At 44.9% G+C, this 23,121-nt stretch overlaps 1 protein-coding gene across 1 annotated transcript in view; it reads right to left on the bottom strand.

Annotated features, from left to right (window-relative positions):
- The window catches only part of BMP6 (bone morphogenetic protein 6), an 88,164-nt gene extending 79,881 nt beyond the window's left edge, over positions 1 to 8,283 (bottom strand). The window contains exon 1 of the mRNA XM_040065199.2: positions 7,848 to 8,283. Coding sequence (XP_039921133.1) covers positions 7,848 to 8,283 — 436 coding nt within the window. The remainder of the gene's footprint in view (positions 1 to 7,847) is intronic.
- Positions 8,284 to 23,121: the final 14,838 nt, after the last annotated feature.

Raw genomic sequence — 23,121 nt, 5'->3', positions numbered from 1 at the left:
TTTAAGGGGAAAGTTCACAGGAAAGCAGTTATGTATTCTTGTGATTAACACCACATTGGATCAAAACAGTCATGTCTAGCTCTCTGAAAAATACAGCTACTGTTTTAGTTAGCAGAACACTTCGGCTCTGTCTACATTATCCTTTTTTGCCAAAAGTTCCCACTGTTGCTACCACTGATTCAATTCTGTCATTGTGTTATGATGAACACTGCTACGTAAAATAAAAAGAGCTGAAAGCGGTGCTGTCAAAATCTTTGTGCCCCTAACAACAACAAAAAATAATCTCATTACATCACCAAAAAATCCAACCAACCCAAAGCCCAAACAAACAGAAAAAATCCATTCCAAAACTCTACCCAACACTACAAGACTGTTTCTTAAGTAACTGGAAGTTCAGGAAATGCCAGCCTCGATCCACAGCAGGCCTTAGGAATCAAAGTCCATTACAAGGTACTAAACACCCCTGCAATCCCACAGGGACTCAGATTCTTTAATTAAGCTTTTTTTCTCCTGCACCAGCCCTGCAGCCCTATGGCCCTTCCCAAAGCCCCTCCCAAAGTGGGAGCCTGCTCTGGGTGGAAAGCACCAGGCTACTTGGTGTGCTGCTGCCAGCGCTGCAGCTCTGCAGAAGGCACCACTCCTCCTCCTCTGCCAGCCACGACTGAAAAAAGGTGGGAAGAAACAACTCACTGAACGCTTTTCAGGCGTGTCTCCTCACCCCCAGCATATCATGGCTACAGAATCCCAGTCCTGAGTGACCTCTCAATTCCCACCTAGAATTTCAGGAAGTTTGGGCTGGAATGGATCTTCAAAATCATCCAGATCAATCCCTGCCACAGGCAGGAACGTTGTTCAGTAAAACAGATTGCTCAAAGCCCCATCCAACCTGACATTGAATCACTCCAAGGATGGGGCATCATCCACAGCTCCTCTGGGGAACCTGTTTCAGTGTCTCACTACTTCTGTTCAAAAAAATTCTGCCTTCTATCCAATCTAAACCTACCCCCTCTGAGTTTAAAACTCTTACCCCATCAGAACCCCTTTGAGTTTAGAACTGTTGCCCCAGAGAATCTAGGTGTGACCCAACAGCAGGCTCCAAGAATCAGGTGGGCAGAAGACAGCTTTCCAATCCTTAAATTCCATCTCCCAGGCTCTGAGCTCTGATACCTACTGTAACAAATGAATATTTCACCCATGAGCCATTTGTCCATTTAGTCAATAGGGCTTGTTCTTTGCTTCACACTGCTATACAAATGTTCAAATGGCAATGATAAATGATCAGTAGGTGGGCTGAACTTTACAACATCGCTGTGCATCTGCTGGGATGCAGCAGAAACACACAATGGGACTGTTTACGTCCCAAGTAAATCATACCTTCCTCTAACCCCCAACAAGTTAGCAATGAGGCAAGATGACCTAAAAAGAATCGTGACTCCATGGCATGGAAAGTCTAAACACCACCTTCCTTCCTCCTAAATCACAAACACCACTTAGAAGTTTATATTTAAAACTACAAGAGAGAGTGTAACCACTCCAATGCACCGAGCTGGACCCAGCAAGGACCCACAGCTCCCTGGCAGAGGTACAAGCCTGCAGCAAAAAGTCCCAGCAGGAGTTCAGCACAAGACATCCATGACAGCTGCCCAAGTGATTTTCTGCTAGAGCCATGTTGAGCTGGAAGAAAATTGCCGAAAGAAAACCTTTTTATAAGAAGTGGTTTAGCTCCAATTTTTTTCTGAGGGAAAGAACTAGGAAGTTCTGTTTTTATTTTTACTATATATATATATATAAAACCAACCCATCCCCACACCTGGGTTTCTAATTCAAAATGCAAATTTTCATTTATTTAAAGATTAAAAAAAATGGCTTGAAGTAATCAAGACTGGTTTGGCAATACTAGCTTTTACAATTACAGTAAATCGCTGTTGTTATTGTTGTTGCTGGAAGAAAAAATTGTGTGAAATGTTGAAGTCTAAGACTGTAAATTTTCAAGCTCTGAAAAGCTTTCACAAGACAGAGAATAATCCTACTAATGTCACACTGTCTGGTTCCAGTAGCTTAGACCAGATGACAGTTAGGCTTGGATAAATTGCTTACATGAACATGACCCTCCACTTAGTTCAACAGTACAGGTTGTGAAGAGCAGCATTTCCAGGAGCCACACATCTTCCAGGGCTCCTAGCCAAAGGGAGAAGGATGACTACTGTCCCTCAAACTCCTAGTCTAGAGGAGCTGAGGACTTCTAAGAGACCATTTGCCCTTTCCTTAACCATGTTGGCAGGCAGTTTCACGCTAGCTTCACAATCAGCAGCTACTTCAAGGAGATTGCATAAATGAGGATCTCGAGCTGCATCAGTTGAACAGCAAATATAAGGCTGCTCTTCGGCACTTGGGAATCTGTCTTGGCATCAAAGCACACTGTACAAGGCTTGGCAGAGGTCAGTAAACTCATTCCCATCATCAGCTTCATGATTTCTAATATTGGCCTGCTCTGGACACACGTGGAGGACACTGCTCACATGCCAAGCAAGTGAGGCTGTACACAGCCAGCTGGCAGCACAGCCAGATCTGCAGCATCACACACTCCAGTTATTCCCTCTGAGTAGATGTCTTGACCTTTACAACACGTGGCCAAGAGTATAAACAGATGGGATGACAGTATGAATGGTACGGTCCCATCAATACAATCACGCAACATCCCTGATACATCTTGGTTGCCTAATTTTGTATCTCCCAACAGCAAGCACAGTACTGGGAAAAAGGCAGGTGGGCCTGATCAAATCCTTCAGATGTAAAATTTCAACTGCTTTAGAAACACGTGTAAGGATATTGGAGCACTGCTTCCCTCCTGTGAAAAGCTGTGCAGAACAAAGGCATACTGCTTGCACCTAAAGTGCTATGGATTTGTGCAAGATCATTCCTAGAAGGAAATCTGGTAGGTGACCACTGCCAAAGAGATGAAAAGCCTGTTTGTAAGACATCACATCCATAAGGTGCTGCTTTATAGGCAAGGGGAGAGAGAGAGAGTATTTGTACAACAAGTACATTTACCTCCAAGCAACTTCCTTGCACTGAAAGGGAGCACCCTTGCCCCAGCAGACACTTGAAGTCTTGCAGGGAGGATGGGGATTGCCTGGAATTTGGGGACTCAAAAATAGAGGAGGCTTTTCACCACAACTTCAACTCAAATAGTGTTGAAGCTTCAGGGCTGACTGCAAAAGGTAAGCTTCCCCTCAACCTTTTGCATGAAGCCCTCCCAAGGGACCTGTGGGAAAAATATATGATAAAAAGGAAAACCCTCTCTCCAAAAGTAGAGATACAGTGAATCAGTGCTGTTAGATACTAACATTTGTAGCAATGAATATTTTCATTGCTACAAAAAGCCACAACTCTGAATAACCAGGTACCACACCCCAAAGCACACTTTTTGTGATCCTTATCTCTGGGGGGTTCGATGGGTTTGGACTTTTCCTGCACGGCTTTCAACAGCCCCAGATTTGGGTCACGGCAGAAACTCAGACTGCCACTGAATTCCTTGGGTTTGATTGTAGGAAGCGCACGGCTGTTTTTTCCTCTCAATGTGGATGCCGTGATAGGAAGACATGGGTGAAGACCGTGTTCTGACACAGGATTGTTTCACAGAACCTTTCATGATACTCAGATAATTCTGGATGCAGCTAAAGCTTCTAAAGTCTTTGAGAGTCTTGTTTTCCGCTGCTTCACACAGCATGCACTACTCTGAAGACACCAGCTGGTGAAACAGAGGATGAAACAGAGGATGGAGTGCAGATCCCCTTCACATCAGCACTGATGTGCCTGAGAGCTTTGGGGTCAAGTTGTCAATCCAGCATCACTGCCTCAAGAGGGATCCCCATACCAACCCTGGGCTGTTCTGCCAAGAGGAGATAACCTTACCTCATGCCATGAGGAAGGTATATTTTCCTTTTTGGAAACATCAATAGATGTTATTCTCCCAACAGTACTGTGTCAAGACACACCACACATTTATATCAAGGCTGTTCTACAAGAAGAGCTGAACAGTTTTGCAAAGACGCCTGCTGGTCCACAATGCACTCCCCTGCCCCAGCCCCACAACCCTGCTGTACAGCCATTTCCACAGCACAGAAGTTTGGTACCCTGCTTCATCTGTGAATCCATGCAGATGTTTCCATCTGTGCTAGCTATCCAGACTTCCTATGTGGGAAATGAAAAGAAACAGGCACTTGTCGGATGTCTCATCCTAATGAAAACACCCCAAATAGACACTTCTAAGATCATCTTCCCAAAAAAGGGGACCAGATTTACCAAGGACAGGTTATGTTTTCTGTCAAATTATTTTTTGGTATTCAACCTGATAGATTAAATTTATTATCTAAATTATCTGAACTGGTTTATATCTCATGTGGTTTTGCTTGTAATGGGAACAAAAAAATTATTTCTCCTCCCTGATACTGCTCTCCAGGTGTTTTAAAAAACTACGTGCTAAGCATCTCCTGGAAACCCCAAACACACCAAGCTCCCCTATAATCAGCCTTTCTGGGAATCATTGCCCACACCTTACAAGCCCATACTACAATACAGACATCACCGGGCAGGCAAGATAAATCCCAGACTCTCCATTTCAAAGACTAATATTTCTTGTCCTCCCTTGAGACAGCAACTCCCCATGTCTGAGGAACCTCCAAACCTCTGTGACTTTCCTTTTTCACTTAAAATAAATAAATAAATAAATAAACAAACAAATAAATAAAAATAGAAACCATCTCCAAGAACACAATCACCTTTGAGACTGGTACAAGCCTGCACTGCCTGAATAATCTGAGGCCTCACCAAAGTCCCTCAGCTTTGCAAGACCTCTGCAAAGAGGATTCATTCCTGAGCACACATGGAAACATAGCCTGTCCCAGACAGAAAATACATCTGCTGTGTCCCCAGACTGAAGAAGGTAGGTTGGTGAGGAAGGACAGGAGCCCTGCATGTTTAGAACCAGCGGTGACTACAAGCTAGTGACTCTTTTTGGGCTACGGGGCTGGAAAAATTAAACATACTTTTAAAAGAACACCAACACCTACAAACTTTCATGACATCCATCAAACTTTTGTCTAGGTCTGAGCTGCAGCAGAAGAAGCATCAGCACCTGAAAGCAGGTCACCCACACTGACTTGACACCCACACAGTCACACACACCTGCAACCCCAGGTGATACCATACACTCCTCACCCTGAGAGAACAGCAGGAGCCCCTCACATCTCTTTGGTAGTTGCCCCTTCAATAATGGGAAGGAAAATCTTTAAGGTTGAACACAAAGTTCTTCTGAAGTCAGTTTTAACTGGACAGAGGTAACTGTATGTATGGACACATGCAGAAAGCCCCAACTAAAATAATTCTGGCAGTGTCCACTTATAAGCAGACTCCAGCTGTGAGTTTTCAGTGTTGTTTGACGTACTTCATTGGAACAGTCAGCGTGCTTGAAATCAAGAATTCTTTCCTTTCTGCTGTGATCCCACCATCTTTTGCTGCATTTCTGACTTAATCTAATAAGCTACTTTGACAGATCACAAGCTGGCTTTCTCCCATCAAACCTTTGGTTTCTGTATTGGAATATAAACTTAGGCTTCCTCTAGTTTTCTGACCTGAATTACCATTAAATGGAAACATAAATGTCAATAAACAGGTGAAAGACCCAAAAAAATCCCTGGTATGTCAGGGAAGCCACAGAAAACAGCCTAACAGCTGCTCAGCCCCAGCCCATCGATTTGTCAACACTCTGGTAACAAATAATCACATTAAATGACATTATGATTTATGACCCGGGATTTGGAAGTTGATGAGAAATTTCTACAGTTGATTCATGCTTCCTGATATGCATAACTAGCATTTCAATTGCACCATTTTATTACATTACATGAATAATTTCCCTCATTGTTATGTAAGTGTCTAGATTCAAATTATCAGAACTGATTTGAATCATATGAGTGGAAGGGGTTATTTTCAAAACACACTTTCAGGTCTGCCATCTAATAATACTCTCTGGTGCTTCATAAACAGCTAATTACCTTCTAAACCACCACATGCTCACACTTATCCCTGAAATCAGCTCTTTTGGGAGCTGCCTAGCCCCTTGCAGGCACCTTGTTTCACATCCCTCAAGTAAAATGTGCCACGGGGGTCGCTTACAGACAGCTACAGCCAGCACCACTCTTCTTAAATTCACAGCTCCAAGTACAGGTCCTGAAAGTCCCCAAGCCAAAGAACAGAGACAGCAGCAGCAGCTCTGGGTATTCAAAGGACAGAGAGGTTGGGAAGGCTGGGAGGGAAGAAAAACAGAGGCAGGTGCCCTTTTGGACTTGAAACTGGTACAGTATTCCCCAGATCTCAGCTTCTCAGCTGAGACCACAGACCAGGCTGGTTTCATTGATGGACAGTTTCGGGATATCTCAATCAAATGCATCCGAGCTCTGAAATGATAGCACAATCCAAGCGTGCCTGAGCTGACTTTAAACAAGGCAGCTGAGACCTGACAGGTACACACCTGCAGTTCGAGGAGGCAACAGGACCCCATGCTCCTGGAAGGTCAGAGCACCTAAGGCAGCTCAGCTCTACCCATACGAGTTGTGGTCGCCTCAGTTTCAGTGTAGACAAATCCTTTAACTGCTATTTGCAACTCTTCTGAGCTACTACATGATTTCCACCAGGTACGAAAATTAATCAGCTCTTGTTCTAGATGCACACAGCATGGTACAAAGCTATTGAACACCTGTACCAGCACTGAGAGCTCCAAGAAATTTCCTGCTGCAGTGACATATCCCTGCTCTAAATGAGTAAACACGCAACAAATTGGGCTTGGGATTTTTTGGGTTTTTTTAAATAAAACAAGCTGTTGTAGTTCTGGCACACAGCTTTGGCAGCACAAGTAAAAAGCCAATGTTTTCAGCTGATCAGCTAAGATACTTGAGCTTCACAGGAATTCCCTAAAAAAAAGGAACTGTAATTTGCCAACTGAAATATTTTCATTATCCACATTAGGCAGAATCTAATTACACTGTTTCCTTTACAATTGCATAGTACTAAGAGCTCCTTCAAGTAAAAAAGCTTAATGATTTTCCCACTGCAATGCCCACCTCAGAGCCCTTCATGTCACTGACAGGATGATTCATTTGAAGAGCAGTTTGACGTCTAACAGAACTTAATTCAAGATTTCCACAGAGTACAGATTTTTATCATGTTCCCGTGCTCAATCACCAGAATAACCTACACAGAGTCACATATTCACTACCTCACTAGTTCTGGTCCCTTAAAAACAAACAAACAAATTTTAAGAGCAGAGGGCGAGGACGTCGTGAAGTAGCGTGGCTGTACTTTGCTTAAGACAGAAAGGCATCTCTGCACTGTTGGATCTTGCATTGAGTGAATGCAACCTGTACTCCGGCATGACCCCAGCTCTGCCGCCCAAGAAGCAGAGGAGCGTGCATTTAATTCCGAACTACAGGCTCCGACAACTAACATCAGAACAAGGACTATTAAAAAAAAAGAAAAAAAAAAAAAAAAAACTATTCTTTTTTTCTTCCTTCCCCTCACTCCCCCCATCAAGGTTTTGCACGCTGGGGTACAATGCTTTTTTTTTTGCCGTTTCCCCGAAGTGAGCTACCCTCCTGGCCGAAACCCGCGCAGTCCAAAGGCGGGTCCCGGCCGGCAAAGCCCCGACCGCGTCGCGCCCCACCGGGGAGCGGCCGCCCGTCCCCGCTGCCCGGGCCGGGGGTGTCCGCGGGACGGGCGGACGGGCGAGCGGCCGGCGGCCTCCGCGCAGCCCGGCGCTCGCTCCCTCCTTCCCTCACTCACTCACTCACCCAGGTTGACGAAGCTCATGACCATGTCGGCGTCGTTGAGGAAGGCGCTGTCCTGCGGGCTGGGCAGCGGCGGGGCAGGGGTGGGCGGGCGGTCTCCGCGCTCCGCGCCCGCGCTGCCCTCGGCGCCCTCGGCCAGGGAGCGGTAGAGGTCCAGCATGAAGCGCGGCGCCGCCGTCAGCCGTCCCGGCGGCGGGGCGGGCGGCTCCCGCGGCAGCGGCCGGGGGCGGTGGGGCAGCCCCAGCACCGAGAGGATCTCCCGCTGCATCTCCCGCTTCTCGTGCGACTTCAGCCGCCGGTAGAGGAAGCCCGAGGCGGCGGCGGCGGCGGCGGGCGGCGGCGGCTCCCCGCCCTCGGCGGGCAGCGCGGGCTCGGCGGGGCGGCAGGCGCCGCTCAGCAGCGCCCAGCAGCAGCACAGCCAGGCCAGCCGGCGCGGCATGGCGCTCGGCCGGGCGCGGGCGGGCGACGTCCCCGCTCCCCGCTGTCCCCGGGGGCCGCCCGCCGCCCTCCAGCGCCGCCCCCCCCGCGGCGGGTTCGGCCCGGGCCGGCGGGGGGCGGCCAGGCCGGGGGGGCTCAGCGCCGGCCCCCGCCGCGCATGGCCGCCCGCGGGGCACCGCGCCGCGGAGCCCCCCGCGCCCGCCGCCGCTCAGGTGCGGCGGGGCCGCCCCCCGGCCCGCTCCGGCCGCTCAGTTCGCCATGCCCCTGCCCGGGGATCCGCGCCGGGCCCGCGGGGGCTGCGTACGGGGGCAGAAGGAGCAGGGTGAAGAGCGGGGAACTTTTCTCGCCGCCAGCGAGCGAGCGAGCGGCTCCTGCGGCCGCAGCCCCGGTCCCCGCGGGCTGTCCGGAGCGCGGCTGCTGACAGCGAAGGCAAATCAGCGGCGCGCCCGCCTCTCGGCGGGGCGGGCGGCCGCTCCTCCGGGGCGGGGAGCGGGCGCAGGTAGCGCGGCCCCGCGGGGCGGACGGGCGGGGCGGGGGCACGGGGCAGGTTGGGAAGAGCCGGCCCCGTCGGATGGCACGGTCTCGCTGAGCTGGAAGAGGCGCTCCGCCAAGATGCGGCTCCGGCCGCCTCTGCCGCCGGACTCTGCCGGCTTGTTTCTTGTTAAAGGAAGGGTTTCGGCCACCCCTCCTGCCCCCAGCGGGTGTTGGCTATTTGTCCGGAAAATAGGTGGAGTTTTCTAAATCTGAATAAGCGTTGCGGTTCATTTTAGCGGGTTACGGCATACTACGCGGGTTTTGTTTCTGAAGTGTCTTGCAGAACAGGACAGGGAGCTGTGGTACACGGCTGGCGGTACCCAGGTACCCCCCGCCAGCCCTGACCGGTGGAGTGCCGCTCTGCACCCTGTGGAGAGGGCTACACTGCCAGAAAAGAGCACGACCCTTCCTACAGTAATACTACAGCTCTGATTGCATCACTTTCATCAAAAGAGGGGGCGGGAGGGGAAGCCCCAGACCCAGACACCATCCAAAGCTCCAATAACAGCTGTTTGCGTGAGCGAGAGGCAGCTCTTTCATACCCTGATCTCTGACTTCATGGATCTTCCTCGGATCGGATGAGTAAAGCCTGTCTAGTCTCACTGAAATCAGTGTAATTGCTCTAGGTTTGAACTGGGATAATTTCATGGGAGTTGGCCCGAGAATAATATCTGGACCATTTGAAGTCACTGGCAACATTTCCATTAACTTTATTAGAATCAGAATCTGGCAATAAGCTCATATTCAGCTTCCCAGTGATACAGCTGAGAATATTCAGGACAGAATATGGTATTTTCAGAAGTGGAGGTTACACAGAGCCTTCACGTCTCTGAAAGCAAGGTTACAGATGTGTGGTTGCATTGCACCAGTCAAGGAACACTAATGCTGGATATTTTAAAACTTGTTTTGATAGGAAAAAAGGCATCTATAAGGAGATTTGAGCATAGCAGTCATGGGGGTGGGAGGGAAGAGCATGCAAGTTGCTTTTGCAACTGTCTTTTTTTTTCTTCTTCTTTTTTTCTTCCCCAGATTGCGAAGCCATTCAAAATTTGAAAATGGGAATGCATGTGACCCCTGCTCCTTTTGCTGTAGGGGATCACACTACCTTCATGAAAGAAGTCTGTGTTTCCCAGAAGGATTCAAGAAGGCAATGTCCAGGAAAATTTTTGTACTCCTGGTTCATTTATTCACTTTTCTCAACATAGAGCAGTGGGGCTGCTTTTATTAGATGAGGAGAGTAGGGCTCACTCCCAGAGAGGAGGTGAGCAACGCACCTTTCCTTCTGTAAGGCAGTGTGGGATCCTGCTGGGAAAACCCAGGTTCCCAGGAGTAGAGCCAGGAGCACAAGCTGTCCCCTTTGGTGAGCTGAGAGGGCTGCAGGACATCTTGCAGCCCTTTAGGAAGGGCGTCTGGAAGCTGGGAGGAAGTGCGGGAGCCCTTAGGTGAGGGAGGGATATTTCCTAGGCGGGTACTTATCCCGCAGGTTGTGGGGGAGGAGAGCAGCCGCTTCCCATTTCCCGATCTCTGAGCTTGTTTGGGTGTAGCTCCTGTCGCTGTGTCCAGAAGAGCTTTGTAGCCTCAGCTTCCTGTTTTGATAATGAGAGAGGGAAGTGTCCCATTACACGGTTATTGCTGAAGAATGAACCCATCCATCCGAAGTGTCCCTTGCTTCTCCCGAAGACAGGAAGAGATGGTGCACGTTTAGCAACAGACTGTGTCAAACTCCGGAGCAGCTCTTGGGTGTTTGTGCTGCTCTGATTCTCCTCTGACATCACCTTTACGTTTTTAATCTGAAATAGGGGTTACTGCAATAAACAGCAGCTGTTATAACTGTTGGAAGCATTTGGGCATCTGAGTTTAAAGAAGTCTGAGGACAGGGACACACAGCAAAGCTTCCAGTACTTCCCTCTTAAGTTACCTTATCTGGAGGTAAACTCCTTCGTGTAGGTGGGAAGCTAATGCCCTCTTTAAGAAGTCATTGCACCTTGTTAATTTTAAAGAGTTCCACTTCTTTTCCAGAAGTGCTTTCCAGAGTGGTACGCTACTTTACGCCTGGAAAATGCCGCTTGCTTGTGGATGTGAAGCTTTACTGTGGGGCTCAGTTAATGCTATCTGACCTATGAAAGTTACAGTGTCACTCAGCAACTCCACGGGGCTGAAAAGGACTCGGTCTCCTTCCAGAGAGGTCACATGCAGTGACTGCTTTCAGATATTCCTGCCATCTGAAAGGGCAAGCTTCCCAAAAGGATTTTAGAACTTTGGATGAGAGCTGTGTACCTAATTCTCTGGAGGAGTGCAAAGGTTCTGTATTCTACAGCAGCTGCGGGCTGAGACACACACGTTTTAAGAGTTAAACATCTATTTTAGAGCTATCGGCAGGATTTTTGATTTTTCGCTGCCAAGAAGCCTTCGCAGCATACCTACTGTGCAAAACTCTATGGAAACACCTAATTTCACTCGAGTTTTCGCTGTCAGATCTTCAGAAACGCTGCGAATCCAGGTTTTTGGGCGTCGCGCAATTCACCGGCCTTTCCCTGCTCATGACGGACATCTGGCGGCAAAGTGTAGAAACTCGGATCTGTTCCTCGAAGTTTCCCTCGTTAACAAGTTAGCAATAAAACTTTTTTTCTTTGTCTCTCAAACAAACAAACACCGAAATCTAACCAAAATAAAAGAAACCAACAAACCCAAACCAAAATTAAGCAAGGTCTTCTCTATATAATACAAAGAGGTTTCCTCCCTCCCCCAGACCAATCCTTATGTAATTTTCTGTCCTTAAGCCAAACTTAAGTCTATATTCAATCCCACACCTGCTCAGGGCTTCATGAAAAAAGTCTTTTATACATGCCCATGAACAGAGCCTGTACCCCACAAAAAACCCATTCCAAGGTGTGGCATGGTGCCAGCAAGGATTAACTACAGCAGTAAATTTCTTCTGGTAGTGACAGTGTTTAGATTGTATGCAATTAAAAGCTGGGCTACCTGTTTCTCGTCAGGGAGGATTTACTGGATTTTTGCTTGTATACTTTTATCAAATCATTCCTTGCTCGTATTTAAGCAAATTAAGTTTCCTCATTGTTTTGTGCAAACTTGTGCTGAGCAGTTCAAGGCATGTGGAGCGCTGAAAGGGTAAGGAGGTAGTTCACTTTAGTTGTAAGCTTTCAGAATGAAAAGAACCAAACAACAAAACAAACAAACAAAACAATGGATTTTTTCATCACAATGTCTTAAAATACACTACGTCATCCATACTCATGAGGAGAACCATGCTAAATATTTGTCGATCGTCCCAGGTACCAGGATTACACAACCCTAGCAGAATGATACACATTCAATTACATTTTTTTCAGGACTAATAACATACTGTTGAATAGAAGGGACAACTTACTATTCTAGTGATCCCTTCTCCATCTCCTGAACACAGAAAAGACACAACTTTGCATTCACACCTTCTCTCCAGATGAGCCACCAGCTGCCAAAGTGCCTGTGACAAACTCAGGCTCCTATGCTTATGAGGTCAGCGAGGACACTGCAGTAAGGGCAGCTCTGGTCCTCACACTCATTTTGCCAAACAAAGTGGGTATTTTTTTAAAGCAATGTGGAAGAGATGTAAGCAGTGACATTTGCTTTCTAAAAAAAACCCCAAACCCTATGTTGTACAATAATGACATAGCTGGAATGAACTATTTGCAGCACTGCACTTGGAGAGGCAGAAAATGCAAACATGCCTCCTAATTTTAGTGTATCAGTTTCCAAAGTCTGCTTGTGCAATGAGAAAGAGTGGTTGAATATAAACTTAGTTCAAAGATTGAAGCAGGCTAAAAACAGCATTTGCTATGAAGGCTCAAATTTTTCTTTTTGCTTGCTGAACTAACTTTCTCCACTGCAAGTAGAGGCAGTTGAAAAATAGTAACATCATCTTATTTGCACATAGCAAACCACTACTCTCTTTACTCAGAAATCTGATCTAAAAATATGCAATGGTAATTTCCCAGATCAGAATACTTTAAAAAATGGTTATAAATATCAACTCAATAACCCAACTGGACTGCTATCCCTGCAAAAGAAGTTAAAAGTGAAATAAGTCCCAGTATGAGGTTCACAAACAATTCCAACTCTGTTCCAATACTGGCCACCGTCTTCACCCGTCAGGAATGTACTTATGTATGAAAAATTATACTTTAAATTTTATTTGAAGTCAACAGTATCAAGGGAATCTGATCTGAAATGGCAGCAATTAAGTAAATATTGAAATGTTGCATCATTGATGTAATTTTTTCCGGGTTTTTCCATGGTATTTGGTTTTAATTTCATTTTTTATTAATGATATTGCAGAGAAAGAACTGAATTTCTTCTGAATGATGAAAACTAGAGAGGTAGGTGGCTGCAAGAAAGTGAATGCTGCAAAAAGAGATGACAAGAGAAGGAGAGGCCCTCACTTCATGCTCTGCTGGTGTCAGCTGGTGAGCCATTGGCCAGTGTCCCTCCATGAGCGTTATCTGGCATACTGACTAGAAAAAGTGAACACCAGGGGCGGGGTGGCAGCTCAGAACATGAGGATGAACTGTAAGACTCTGGTTTTAGCAAGTGGCACTTTGTAGCACTCTGCATTAGCCAGTTACTAGAATCAGTGTATAATCCCTACCTCAAGGTGGTAAGGAAAGGATCCAGCTGCATTTCCCACGCCAATGGTGCTTGGATACTCCCTGCTCATCCCTCTGGCTACCCAGCTCCTCCAGAAGAAGAGGATTGGGCAGTGTTCTTTGCTGGAACAATTCTCTTCCACTTTTGCCTCATCCTGCTGCCAGCTGCAAGCACACACATCCCTCAGTGGCTGGTGCACTGTAGAGAGGCACCTAGAACTCCTTCCTAGGGCTGAACACCTGAGCTCACTCACCTGCAGAGGTGCACATTTCTATACAGACAACAGAGAAAAAAGTTGTATTGGAGATGCAAGGGCCTGGCCATCACCTTCTGCCTTGGATCAAAAAAAAAAAAAAAAAAAAGAAAAAAAAAAAAAAACCAAGAAAACAAGACCAATGACAATGGTTAAGGAAAGAACAGCTGTTAAAATTGCTCACAAACACTGCAGAACGGGGCTGGAAAATAACCTGGAGAGGGGAAAAAAAAAGGGTTCTGAAATCTTATTTAAAGTAACTCCGAAGAGGTCTGCTCTTACCAGTGTGCAAAATATGTCTATATGTCTTTTCAACACCACTTTTCAATAAAATTGAGATAGACCTAAATAGCATGGGGCCACAGTGGGAACTGCCAGATTATTAAAGTTTGAAAATACAAATGCCATTCCCAGCAGTATCCTATTGTAAAGTCCACTCTACTCAAACTGCCTTTCCCTTATCTATTTGCACACAGGGGCAAGTTTCCAAAGACAAAGGGTCCTAAACAGCCTCCAAAAATAAATGTCAGAGACTGTTCCCTGCAGCTTTAGGCTCAGTTGCTGTTTTGTACCAGAAAGCCAAGTGGCTTCACACCCATCCCACCCTGGACTCAGTGGACATCTCCTTCCCAGGTGGGGCAGATACAGGAAGCCCGACAGGCAGCTTGGTGCCTTTTCCCATCCTCAGCCACCTCCAAGGCTTCACCACTGCCACCATTACCCATTCTTGCAGCAGAGCTGCCACCAAGGGGTTTTCTGCCTTGTGGCCTCTTCAAGTTCTAGGGAATAAATCGCATTTCCTACAGTTCTTTTCCACTTACATTCAGTAGACACTGTTAGCTTTCATTCATTTTTGCTTTAAAAGGTACCTCATACAGTGCCAAATCAAACATAGTATTTTAGGAAAAAGCCCAGAAGACACTGCACAGGGCAGCAAGTCCACAAAGATTTTTAGACATCAAGAACTGTAGCAACTTAAAAAAAAAAAAAAAACAAAACTTTTAAACTCCTATTATCTTATATCTGAGACTTTTCTTTCATACACTTTTCTTTCAAACACTCCCTCATCCCCCAAAGAGAATATTTTTCATTACCTGTACTTACTGTGACAGCTAATAGCCTTATGGATTAGTTCCTTAAGGGAACTGATTCAGCTATGAAGAAAGAAGACAGGAATTGTTCCCAAACACCATTTAACATTTATATTTAAGAGGTGCACATTGCAATAATCATTTTGTTAACAAGTCAGGAGAAGAGCTGAGGTAAGCGGCAGCTGTATATCAATTTTAACTGAAAAGATGCAGCTGCCATTGTGCATTAAACAAGTTTCCATACCAGCTCAAGATGAGGTAACTCAGAAAAAAAAAACTTAGTGATCTTTTTTTCTTTCTACAGGAAATGTTTAGAGGCTGATAAAAGAGATTTTATACTTTCGCCTTCTGGAGGTAGGTAAAAATCACAGAGAAAGAATTGTGGTTTCTTTAGAGACTATTAGAAGGAAGCCCTGTAAAAGAAACAACAACAACAAAAAAATTTTCTGTGTCCTTAGTGTTCTTTGAATTAATAAATTTCCTCCTTGGTGAAGCAAGAGTGATAAGCAGCTAGTAATTGCATTGCTTATGGGAGGCTTCAAGTTTCCAGAGCAACAGCACGCCTGTGATGCAGGGCTTGTCTTTGTTGTATTGTCGGCCCAAAGAAGAGCTCAAATTTTCTTTCTCAGCCAGCTTGCACACAAGCTCTGAAGCGTCTATCCCTCCTGCAGGATGCCAGCAGCCCAGACCTTACTGGGTCCCCAGGGGATGCAGGCTGAGAAATCAGGGGTGCCGTAACCCAGGGTGGGAAAACCAGTTGGGACATGACCATCCGGTGCCATTGGGCAGCATCCAGCTCCCTGGAGCCAGCACATCCACACAGGTCAGCATGGCTGTGGGCAGTCTCACAGTCACGGCACTGAACAGCTGGTAAAACCTTCCCTTGCCAGACCCAGCCCCTGCAAGCCATTCAGAAGGGGCTTGGGCAGCTGATCTGCTCCAGGTCCACGTGGGTCTTTGCTCCTATGCAAAAGGATGACTCACACGGGGTGGAAAGAGTAGCCCCTAATGTATTGTCACTGTTTTCATATTTGACAAGTACAGTACTATAATAAATAATGTAAAACAATGAATAAATAATGTCAATGAGAAGATAGGATTAGCTTAAAACTGAGTACCTCCAGTGTGTAGAATGCCAGAGGTCAGACACTAGAAGCTGCAGAGTTGTGTTGATGTGGTGCTCTGCTCAGACTTTCTAGATGGATGGAGCACTGTGACCACCATCTATCTCACTGAGCAGGGGTGGTGGGACAGCCTCTGAAGGTACACCAAAGCCTGTAGGACTCTCACCCTCTCTGTTTTGACATTAAATATTAGGACTGCTCTCTGGGACTGACCTCCCACCAGACAGGGGAGGCTGAAATATGACCACAGCACTCCTCCTTTACTCCCCAGGACTGCCCCTGGTCAGTACCAGCATCCCCCCACCTCGGGAGCCATTTGAGACAGCGCTGCCTGGCCCAGGCTGAAATAATGCCCCAGACTGTGTTCAACCACGAGGACAATCCTGTCCCGGGACCCAGCAACGTAAGTGGCCACTGCTTAATGGATGGGAACAGATGTACTGTGAGTTGCCTGGGATGCAGGCTGGATGCCTCCTGAGCATCCTTCATGGTAGCCTCAGGAAGGGCACTGCTCTTGGCCCTCGGCAAGCAGCTGCATTTTGTGCTGATGTGAATTAAAAACACTATTAATTTCAAAACGTTACCTGAGGTTTGGGGCTGCTGTTCGCAAACTGCTGAGCAGAGCTCCCAGTGGAAATACGGCATTTGGCTTGGGAAGGAAACATTTCCAAGCTGACTTCTGGCTTAGAGTAATTCTATTCTCTTACGACGTCTTTATTTCACTCAGCTTTGAAGAGATAGAGGAGTCAGATAATTAATTATAAAAGACAGTTTAAAAAAAAGAAAAAATAACCAGTCATTCCAGTGTCTTGCAGCCCCAAGACAAAGCTGATACACCAGTGAAAGCATATGGGCCCTTGTTAGTGTGGAACCAAATGCCTGCATCTGATCTCCATTAGAGAAGCCTCTGTTCACTTCCCTCACCCAAAATGATAGGGAAATCCATTTAATCTTCTTGAAATCATGCAACACTTGGTGAGTTTTGTTTCCTCCCATTTAAAATAAAGCAGTAAAATATGATAACAGTCCATCAAGTGATGTTCCAGTTTCATTTATGTGCTGTTCAGAACAGTCTGTGGCAATAAAAGGAATGGGTACTCGAATGAAGTATTATGGTCAGCAGCCTGTGGGAAGATATATTTAGTTTAAATACTAATAATAGCCTGATAGCCTCAAGGCAAGATAATGGAATGTGACAGATGTTGGATGTTCTCTCTTTGCAGTGTGCCAGATGTATATTTTAAATTACTGTTTGCATGACAAAAGGGCCAAGAGGCCTCACTTTTGGATTCAGGGCCCTCTGAGGCTGGGCTCTGCAGACAAGAATGCAATCCCTTTCTCGTGCTTTAACCCCAACCAGCAACTCAGCCCCACACAGCCACTCACTCACTCTGCCCAGATACAAAGGGGAAGAGACTCAGGAGGGTAAAAGTAAGAAAACTTCTGGGTTGAGATGAACACTATTTAACAAGCAAAGAAATCAAAGAATTAATCAGCTACTTCTTATTTTCAGGCTGGTGTTTGGCCATCTCCAGAAGAGCAGGGCTTCATCATGGGTTACATTTACTAGGGAAGACAAATTCCATAACTCCAAATACTTCCCCTTCCTCCTCCTTCCCTGGGTTTTTATATGCTGAGCACAATGCCATAGGGTCCAGGACATCCCTTCGGTCAGTTGGCGTCCATTGTCCCAGTTGCGTCCCTCCACAACTTCTTGTGAGCTCCCAGTCTGCTTTTTGACAGGGTGAGGTTGGGAAGCAAAAAAAGTCTTGTCTCTGTACAAGCACAGCTCAGCAATAATGAAAACATTTCTATATTACTGACGCTGTTTCCTGTACATACTCAAAACATAGCTCCATGCTAATTACCGGGAAAAAAAAAATGTATCGCACACAAAACCAGACCACTCTCCCTAAAAATAGAAACAACAAATTATTTTTATCATGTATATCAGTATTCTTGCATAGCCCAGAGCACCCTTAAAGGTGGCATTGTCAAAATATTCACATGAAGCCCATTTATTTCCCTGTGCAGGTCATCCAACAGTGAGCCCGGCTGTGTGGAGCAGTGCTTGGCAAGGTGCTGACTCCAGGCTGACTGCCTGGACTGAGATCCAGAGCTCCTGGGGGATCACTTCATTTGGGCAGTCAGACGATGCCACCAGCAACTGGAGGAACCCTTTCCAAGAACAAATGCATTCATATACTACAGACATTTTCTTGGAATTATGTTACCGTCAGGAATGCTCTGCACAATTGAGCACTATCATTAGGAAGTTTTTTTAGTATTTTCCCTTCAGTTTTACATTTAAAGAGGCAAAAAGTTATGTATAATGTCAATTGCAGGTTCATGTTATAGAAATAACTCTGAAAAGGAGTGTTGACCTCTGTTTTCCTCCCACCAGTGATATCTGACACTCATTTCCATGTAATTTGTCTGTCATATGAACTAAGACTAGATTTCTAGACTCAGACAAAGCCCTTCACAGACTTTCATATATATTTGTCATTGGTCCATATTATGTCCTGAAATATATTTTTTTAGACTTGATGCCATCAACAAAATTTTACAGAAGCTGTAAATTAGTAAAATACGGGATAAGTGCTATAGACTAGGAGTTTCCAGCTCACATCCTCTCCAACTTGTTGGCTCTGTGAAACTGTCAGAAGCAAAATTCAGAGACCTGCTGTAAGTCTCTATAATCCATGCAGTAAGTCTTGCCCTCCCATAAAAACTCTCCAGACTGGAGCTGTATTAGAATTACATGCTGAGACAAGATGATGTTGTTGGGAATTATCCCAAAGGATCAACATGGTTTTCCATGCAGCTACTCTGTGATTTGCTAAACGTCTGTGCTCTTTGCTCTGACATCAAAGTTCTTAGGAGCTGCAAACAGTAAGCACACAGCTACACCTCCATCCAATATAATATCATTTGGGGCCGAATCACTCTCACACCAGAGGATAACTCCTTAGGCCTTCAACTGCACCCCTCCGAGCTCCCACCATTGTCAGAGCACTCAGATGTCCCAGTACTTAATGAAGTCATCCTTAGAAACCTCTGCAGGAAAAAAAAAAAAAAATAAATCTATTTTCATCCAGAGAACTAAGGAACAAGGAGAAAGGAACATCTATTCCATGGTGAAATGGGAAACTGAGAGCTGAATCCTGTTTTTCTGGTTCCCAAACGGTTCCCTAAACATTAGCCTCCTTTTCCCAATAACGGATTCAAGATGTTACAGGATTCTGACATATGGATTTCCTCCTGCAGCCCGAGGTTTTTGAGCATTTGGGGTTTGATCAGCCACTGTCACCACCACGTCTCTTCAAAGAGATGTCCCGAAGTGTTCTAACGAGCAGCTGCAACTCAAAATGGGTAGAAAAAGAGAAATGGTTCACAGATCCTCAGAGCTACTACACGGATATGTGGTTGGGATCAAAGGAGACTGCAGATGACAACAGCAGTGCTTAAAAGTGATCTTGAGAGCTGTGTTTTCTTGCACTAAGTTTCATATAACCACACCACTTTGTTCTCAGATATTTGGGCAGGTTAGTGACAATGAATAAATTGTAATCATTATAACATGACAACACATTGAAGCCAGTGTGGTGAAAGTGCTTTGTATTTCCAGGCACCCTACAGTCATCATCATCTTCAATATCTGACCAAAACTCAGATCCGAGAAAGTATTAGAACAAATTAGACTGCCAACAATTGAATAATTACCTCCTTGATCAACTACTTCCTTTACAAAGAGGCCTGTATGGTTACTATATTACACTGTCATCATCAAAATCTTTGGCTGTTCAAGGCAGAGCTCTTTGCTATGAAGCAATCTGCCTTCAGAAAATGTGGATTTTCTTGCTTGAATTATATGTGAATTTAAGAAAATTCAGCTAAGACACTCTAAGCAAATAATAGTAACAACTAATGAAAACTTCTCCACCCACCAAAGGACTTCCCAAATGTCAAGGGAGCAATTTCCACAGGAGACAGACTACAGTTCTCCCCTTCTTGCTCTCAGGCTATTATTTCTACTTTTCTTAAGGTATCTTAGCATGGTGTAGACTCTATGAAATTTCCTGGTAAATGATCATTGAGGTACAAGTACAGGTTTGGTAAGAAGCTCGGAACACCTCTGACAATTAGCAGGTAGTGCTGTCCATCTGCTGGTGAGTGTGATTCCATGGGCGAAAATGTGAGCTCTGGATGTGTGACTCAGTGGGAAACTCAAGGATATACAACAAGCCATGGAAATGCCACTCTCCAAAGAAGAGAGCCAGGAAATTAAGAGCCAGAGATCCATCAATTCCCAGATTCCAAATAATTTCCAGCAGTTGTTGCACAGCTAATTATTTCTCACCCCTGATTCCTTCCAAAATTGACACGGGTTTTCTGCTCAAAATAACAGAACCGGGTATTGTCGCACAAGTCTGCAAGACTGAGACTTTCTGCCACCTCCCTGAGCCCTGCCTCTTTCCCAGCATCCTGTTCCTCAAACTTGCCTTTGCTTCTGTAATTCCCGCCTGAGACTCCATAATCTTAAAACTCCAAGCCCTCTATACCAAATTTCCCACAAAGACAATGGAAGAAATTACATCAATAATACACTTTCACCCACTCTGCTTCCACAGGATTTCCCACGTACCTCTGTCCTTCAAGGATGTGGTAAGGAAAACACTGGGACTTGCTTTGCTGGATTATTAAAATGGCAAATGACCTTTGGTTTCAGTTATGAATAAGATATCATAATCCTTTGTGCCTTACTTTTAATTAAACACATTAAAAATTTTCATTCCTAATTTCATTGTCTGTGCCCAACTTAATAATAATAATAATAATAATAATAATAATACCCACAGAATTTTAGTTGCAGGAGATTTGTTAGTTGTGGCTACAATTGCTAGACACGCCCTTAAAGGAATTTGAATTAACAGTTGATCAATTTAAATTAACAGTAACCACATTAAAAAAACATCCCAAGTCATGGTAACACTGTAAGTAAACTATTTACTTCTGAATCTTTTCCAGGGTAGAGAAAATGGGAAGAATTGAAGACGAATAATGAGGTATAAGGAGTGCAAGAGCTGGAGGGACTGGATCAGGAGGGAAAATTAAGTGTGGGTATCACCAGAAATGCAGTGGGGTTCAACAAAAAAAAATTAGAGTTCAGCAAAGCGAGCTACTGAAATCACTCCTTGACTCAAAATTGATGTGTTCAAGCTACAAACTTAAAAGATACTTTCAGCCTTATATTCAAAGTAATTGAGTAATTAGAGTACTTAGCTCACTCAATAACCAGTTTTCATTTGTGTCACTTTTAGTGTATTTGTCCTTTTCAGCAGCATCTTGGCTAGTGCAGAGTGGACCTAATGTCAGACCTTTCTCACATCCCTGTCCAAACTCAGCATAACAGCATTTGAAAATGATCTCTTTCTTTCCCTGGTGATGGCTCAGACTGATTAGGACTTAGAGTAATTTTGGATAACTATATATTAACAAAATCCCTTGCTAACATTGCCAGCACATATTCCACTCAAATTCAGCCTTTTTCACTTTTCACTCTACTAACTGAAGTCACTGTAAGGTTTCTTAATTTTCAAGCTTACCTTAAGAAAATGACAATAAAAAAAGGGGGGGGGGGGGGGGGGGGGGGAAGAAAGAAAAAGAAAGAAAGAAAAAAAAAAAAGGGTGGCAAAGGGTTGCAAATCATGAGGGTTTAGCTCTTATTCTCAAATGGGTTTGCAACTAAGTTTTGCAAACCTAGATTACGTCCAAACCAGACACTGGTAAGTTGAAGAATGGGACTTACAGCAAGATAGAGGTTTTGCCTATGTAAAATCTGTGTATGTGCCTTTACACATAGAAGTGACTGTGAACCTAAGAGCATTTTCAGATATATAGCATATGACTTTTCTGTAGAAACTTTCTCAGAATGCACTGAGATTACACAGAAGACTCCAAGGGGTTCTTTTCTCCAAAACACATCAGTCATCAAGAAGAGATTCTTCCAGTCCACCAGCACTGCACACTTGCCTCTTTCAGTAGCCCCATGCTTAGGAAACTTTTCTTGAGGAAGAATGCCATTGAAATGTTCTAAACCCCCATGCATATATATACCTATACATATACACATTTTTATACTATTTTGGTATAGCACATAAGAAGAATCTAATTTTATAGAAACATACTTCAGTGGATAAATAAAGTGTAATGGAGGATGCAAATATTTCTTCTAAGACCTCAGACCTGTGCCTGACCTGGAATATTTGCAAACCCAACCTTTGCAGTAATTCTCTTTGCAACTAATATGCTTGTTGATCCTGGGTTGGGTTTGACCAGTTTCTATTTTTATTAGTAGAGTTTCCTTGGCTTTTTGGAGACTGTGGCACTGTGACACATCCCAAACACCTCCCAGTGCAATAAAACTCAGTAACAACCACTCAGACCTGTATGGGAGAAAAAGTAACTCAGTGGGACAATAGGGACAATAGGGACAGTTATTGGTTGCCATGTGGATAGCAGAGAGAGCCCTCTTTAGCTGTTCCCAGCCCAGCTTAAGGCATAATGAACTAGCAGTCAAAAAACATTTTTCTACTTGTAAACTGAGCAAGAAAGTCCATGAACATGAAGATTTTCTTGCTGCCTTTTCTATTGATTGACTCTTCAGAACCAAACTGAGCTTTGAATTAATGCACAAATCTGACAAAGGACAAAACAACATTTAAATTACCATTGATAAATGCCCAGCCAAAAGTAATTACTTCTTCTACTGTGGTTCATTAAGAAACTGTTCCATTAAAGTAGAGTTTAAAAATGGAGGAGATGAGAGAGTTAAGGTTCAGGGAGCTACTGCGCAAATGTGAAAATGCTTGTAAAAGTCTCAGACTGTACTTTAAAAGGCAGGATTTTTCTCCCTGTTTCCAACCCACCTTAGTTCTCTCTAATATCCCCTCACTGATGAAATTAATCTTGCTATTTTTGCCTGTCTGGAGTTGGAAGGAATCAGGCAGGCTACAAGGGGTTGCAGGGAGATGGTAAAGGGACAAGAAGCAATGGATTTCAGAAGACTTAAGCTGAGAACCACCATGGTTAGTCCAGCTGAGCTCAGAGTGCAAGAATGGGAGTGTTAGAGGGGGCTGGATATTGAGCTGCAAAAGGAGCTCAATGCCACCACATAAAATGGGAAGGCT

Source organism: Hirundo rustica, chromosome 1 (assembly GCF_015227805.2).
Source record: "Hirundo rustica isolate bHirRus1 chromosome 1, bHirRus1.pri.v3, whole genome shotgun sequence".
Taxonomy (NCBI): Eukaryota; Metazoa; Chordata; class Aves; order Passeriformes; family Hirundinidae; genus Hirundo; species Hirundo rustica.
Note: the sequence above shows the minus strand (reverse complement) of the source record. Positions and strands in the feature narration are given on the sequence as shown.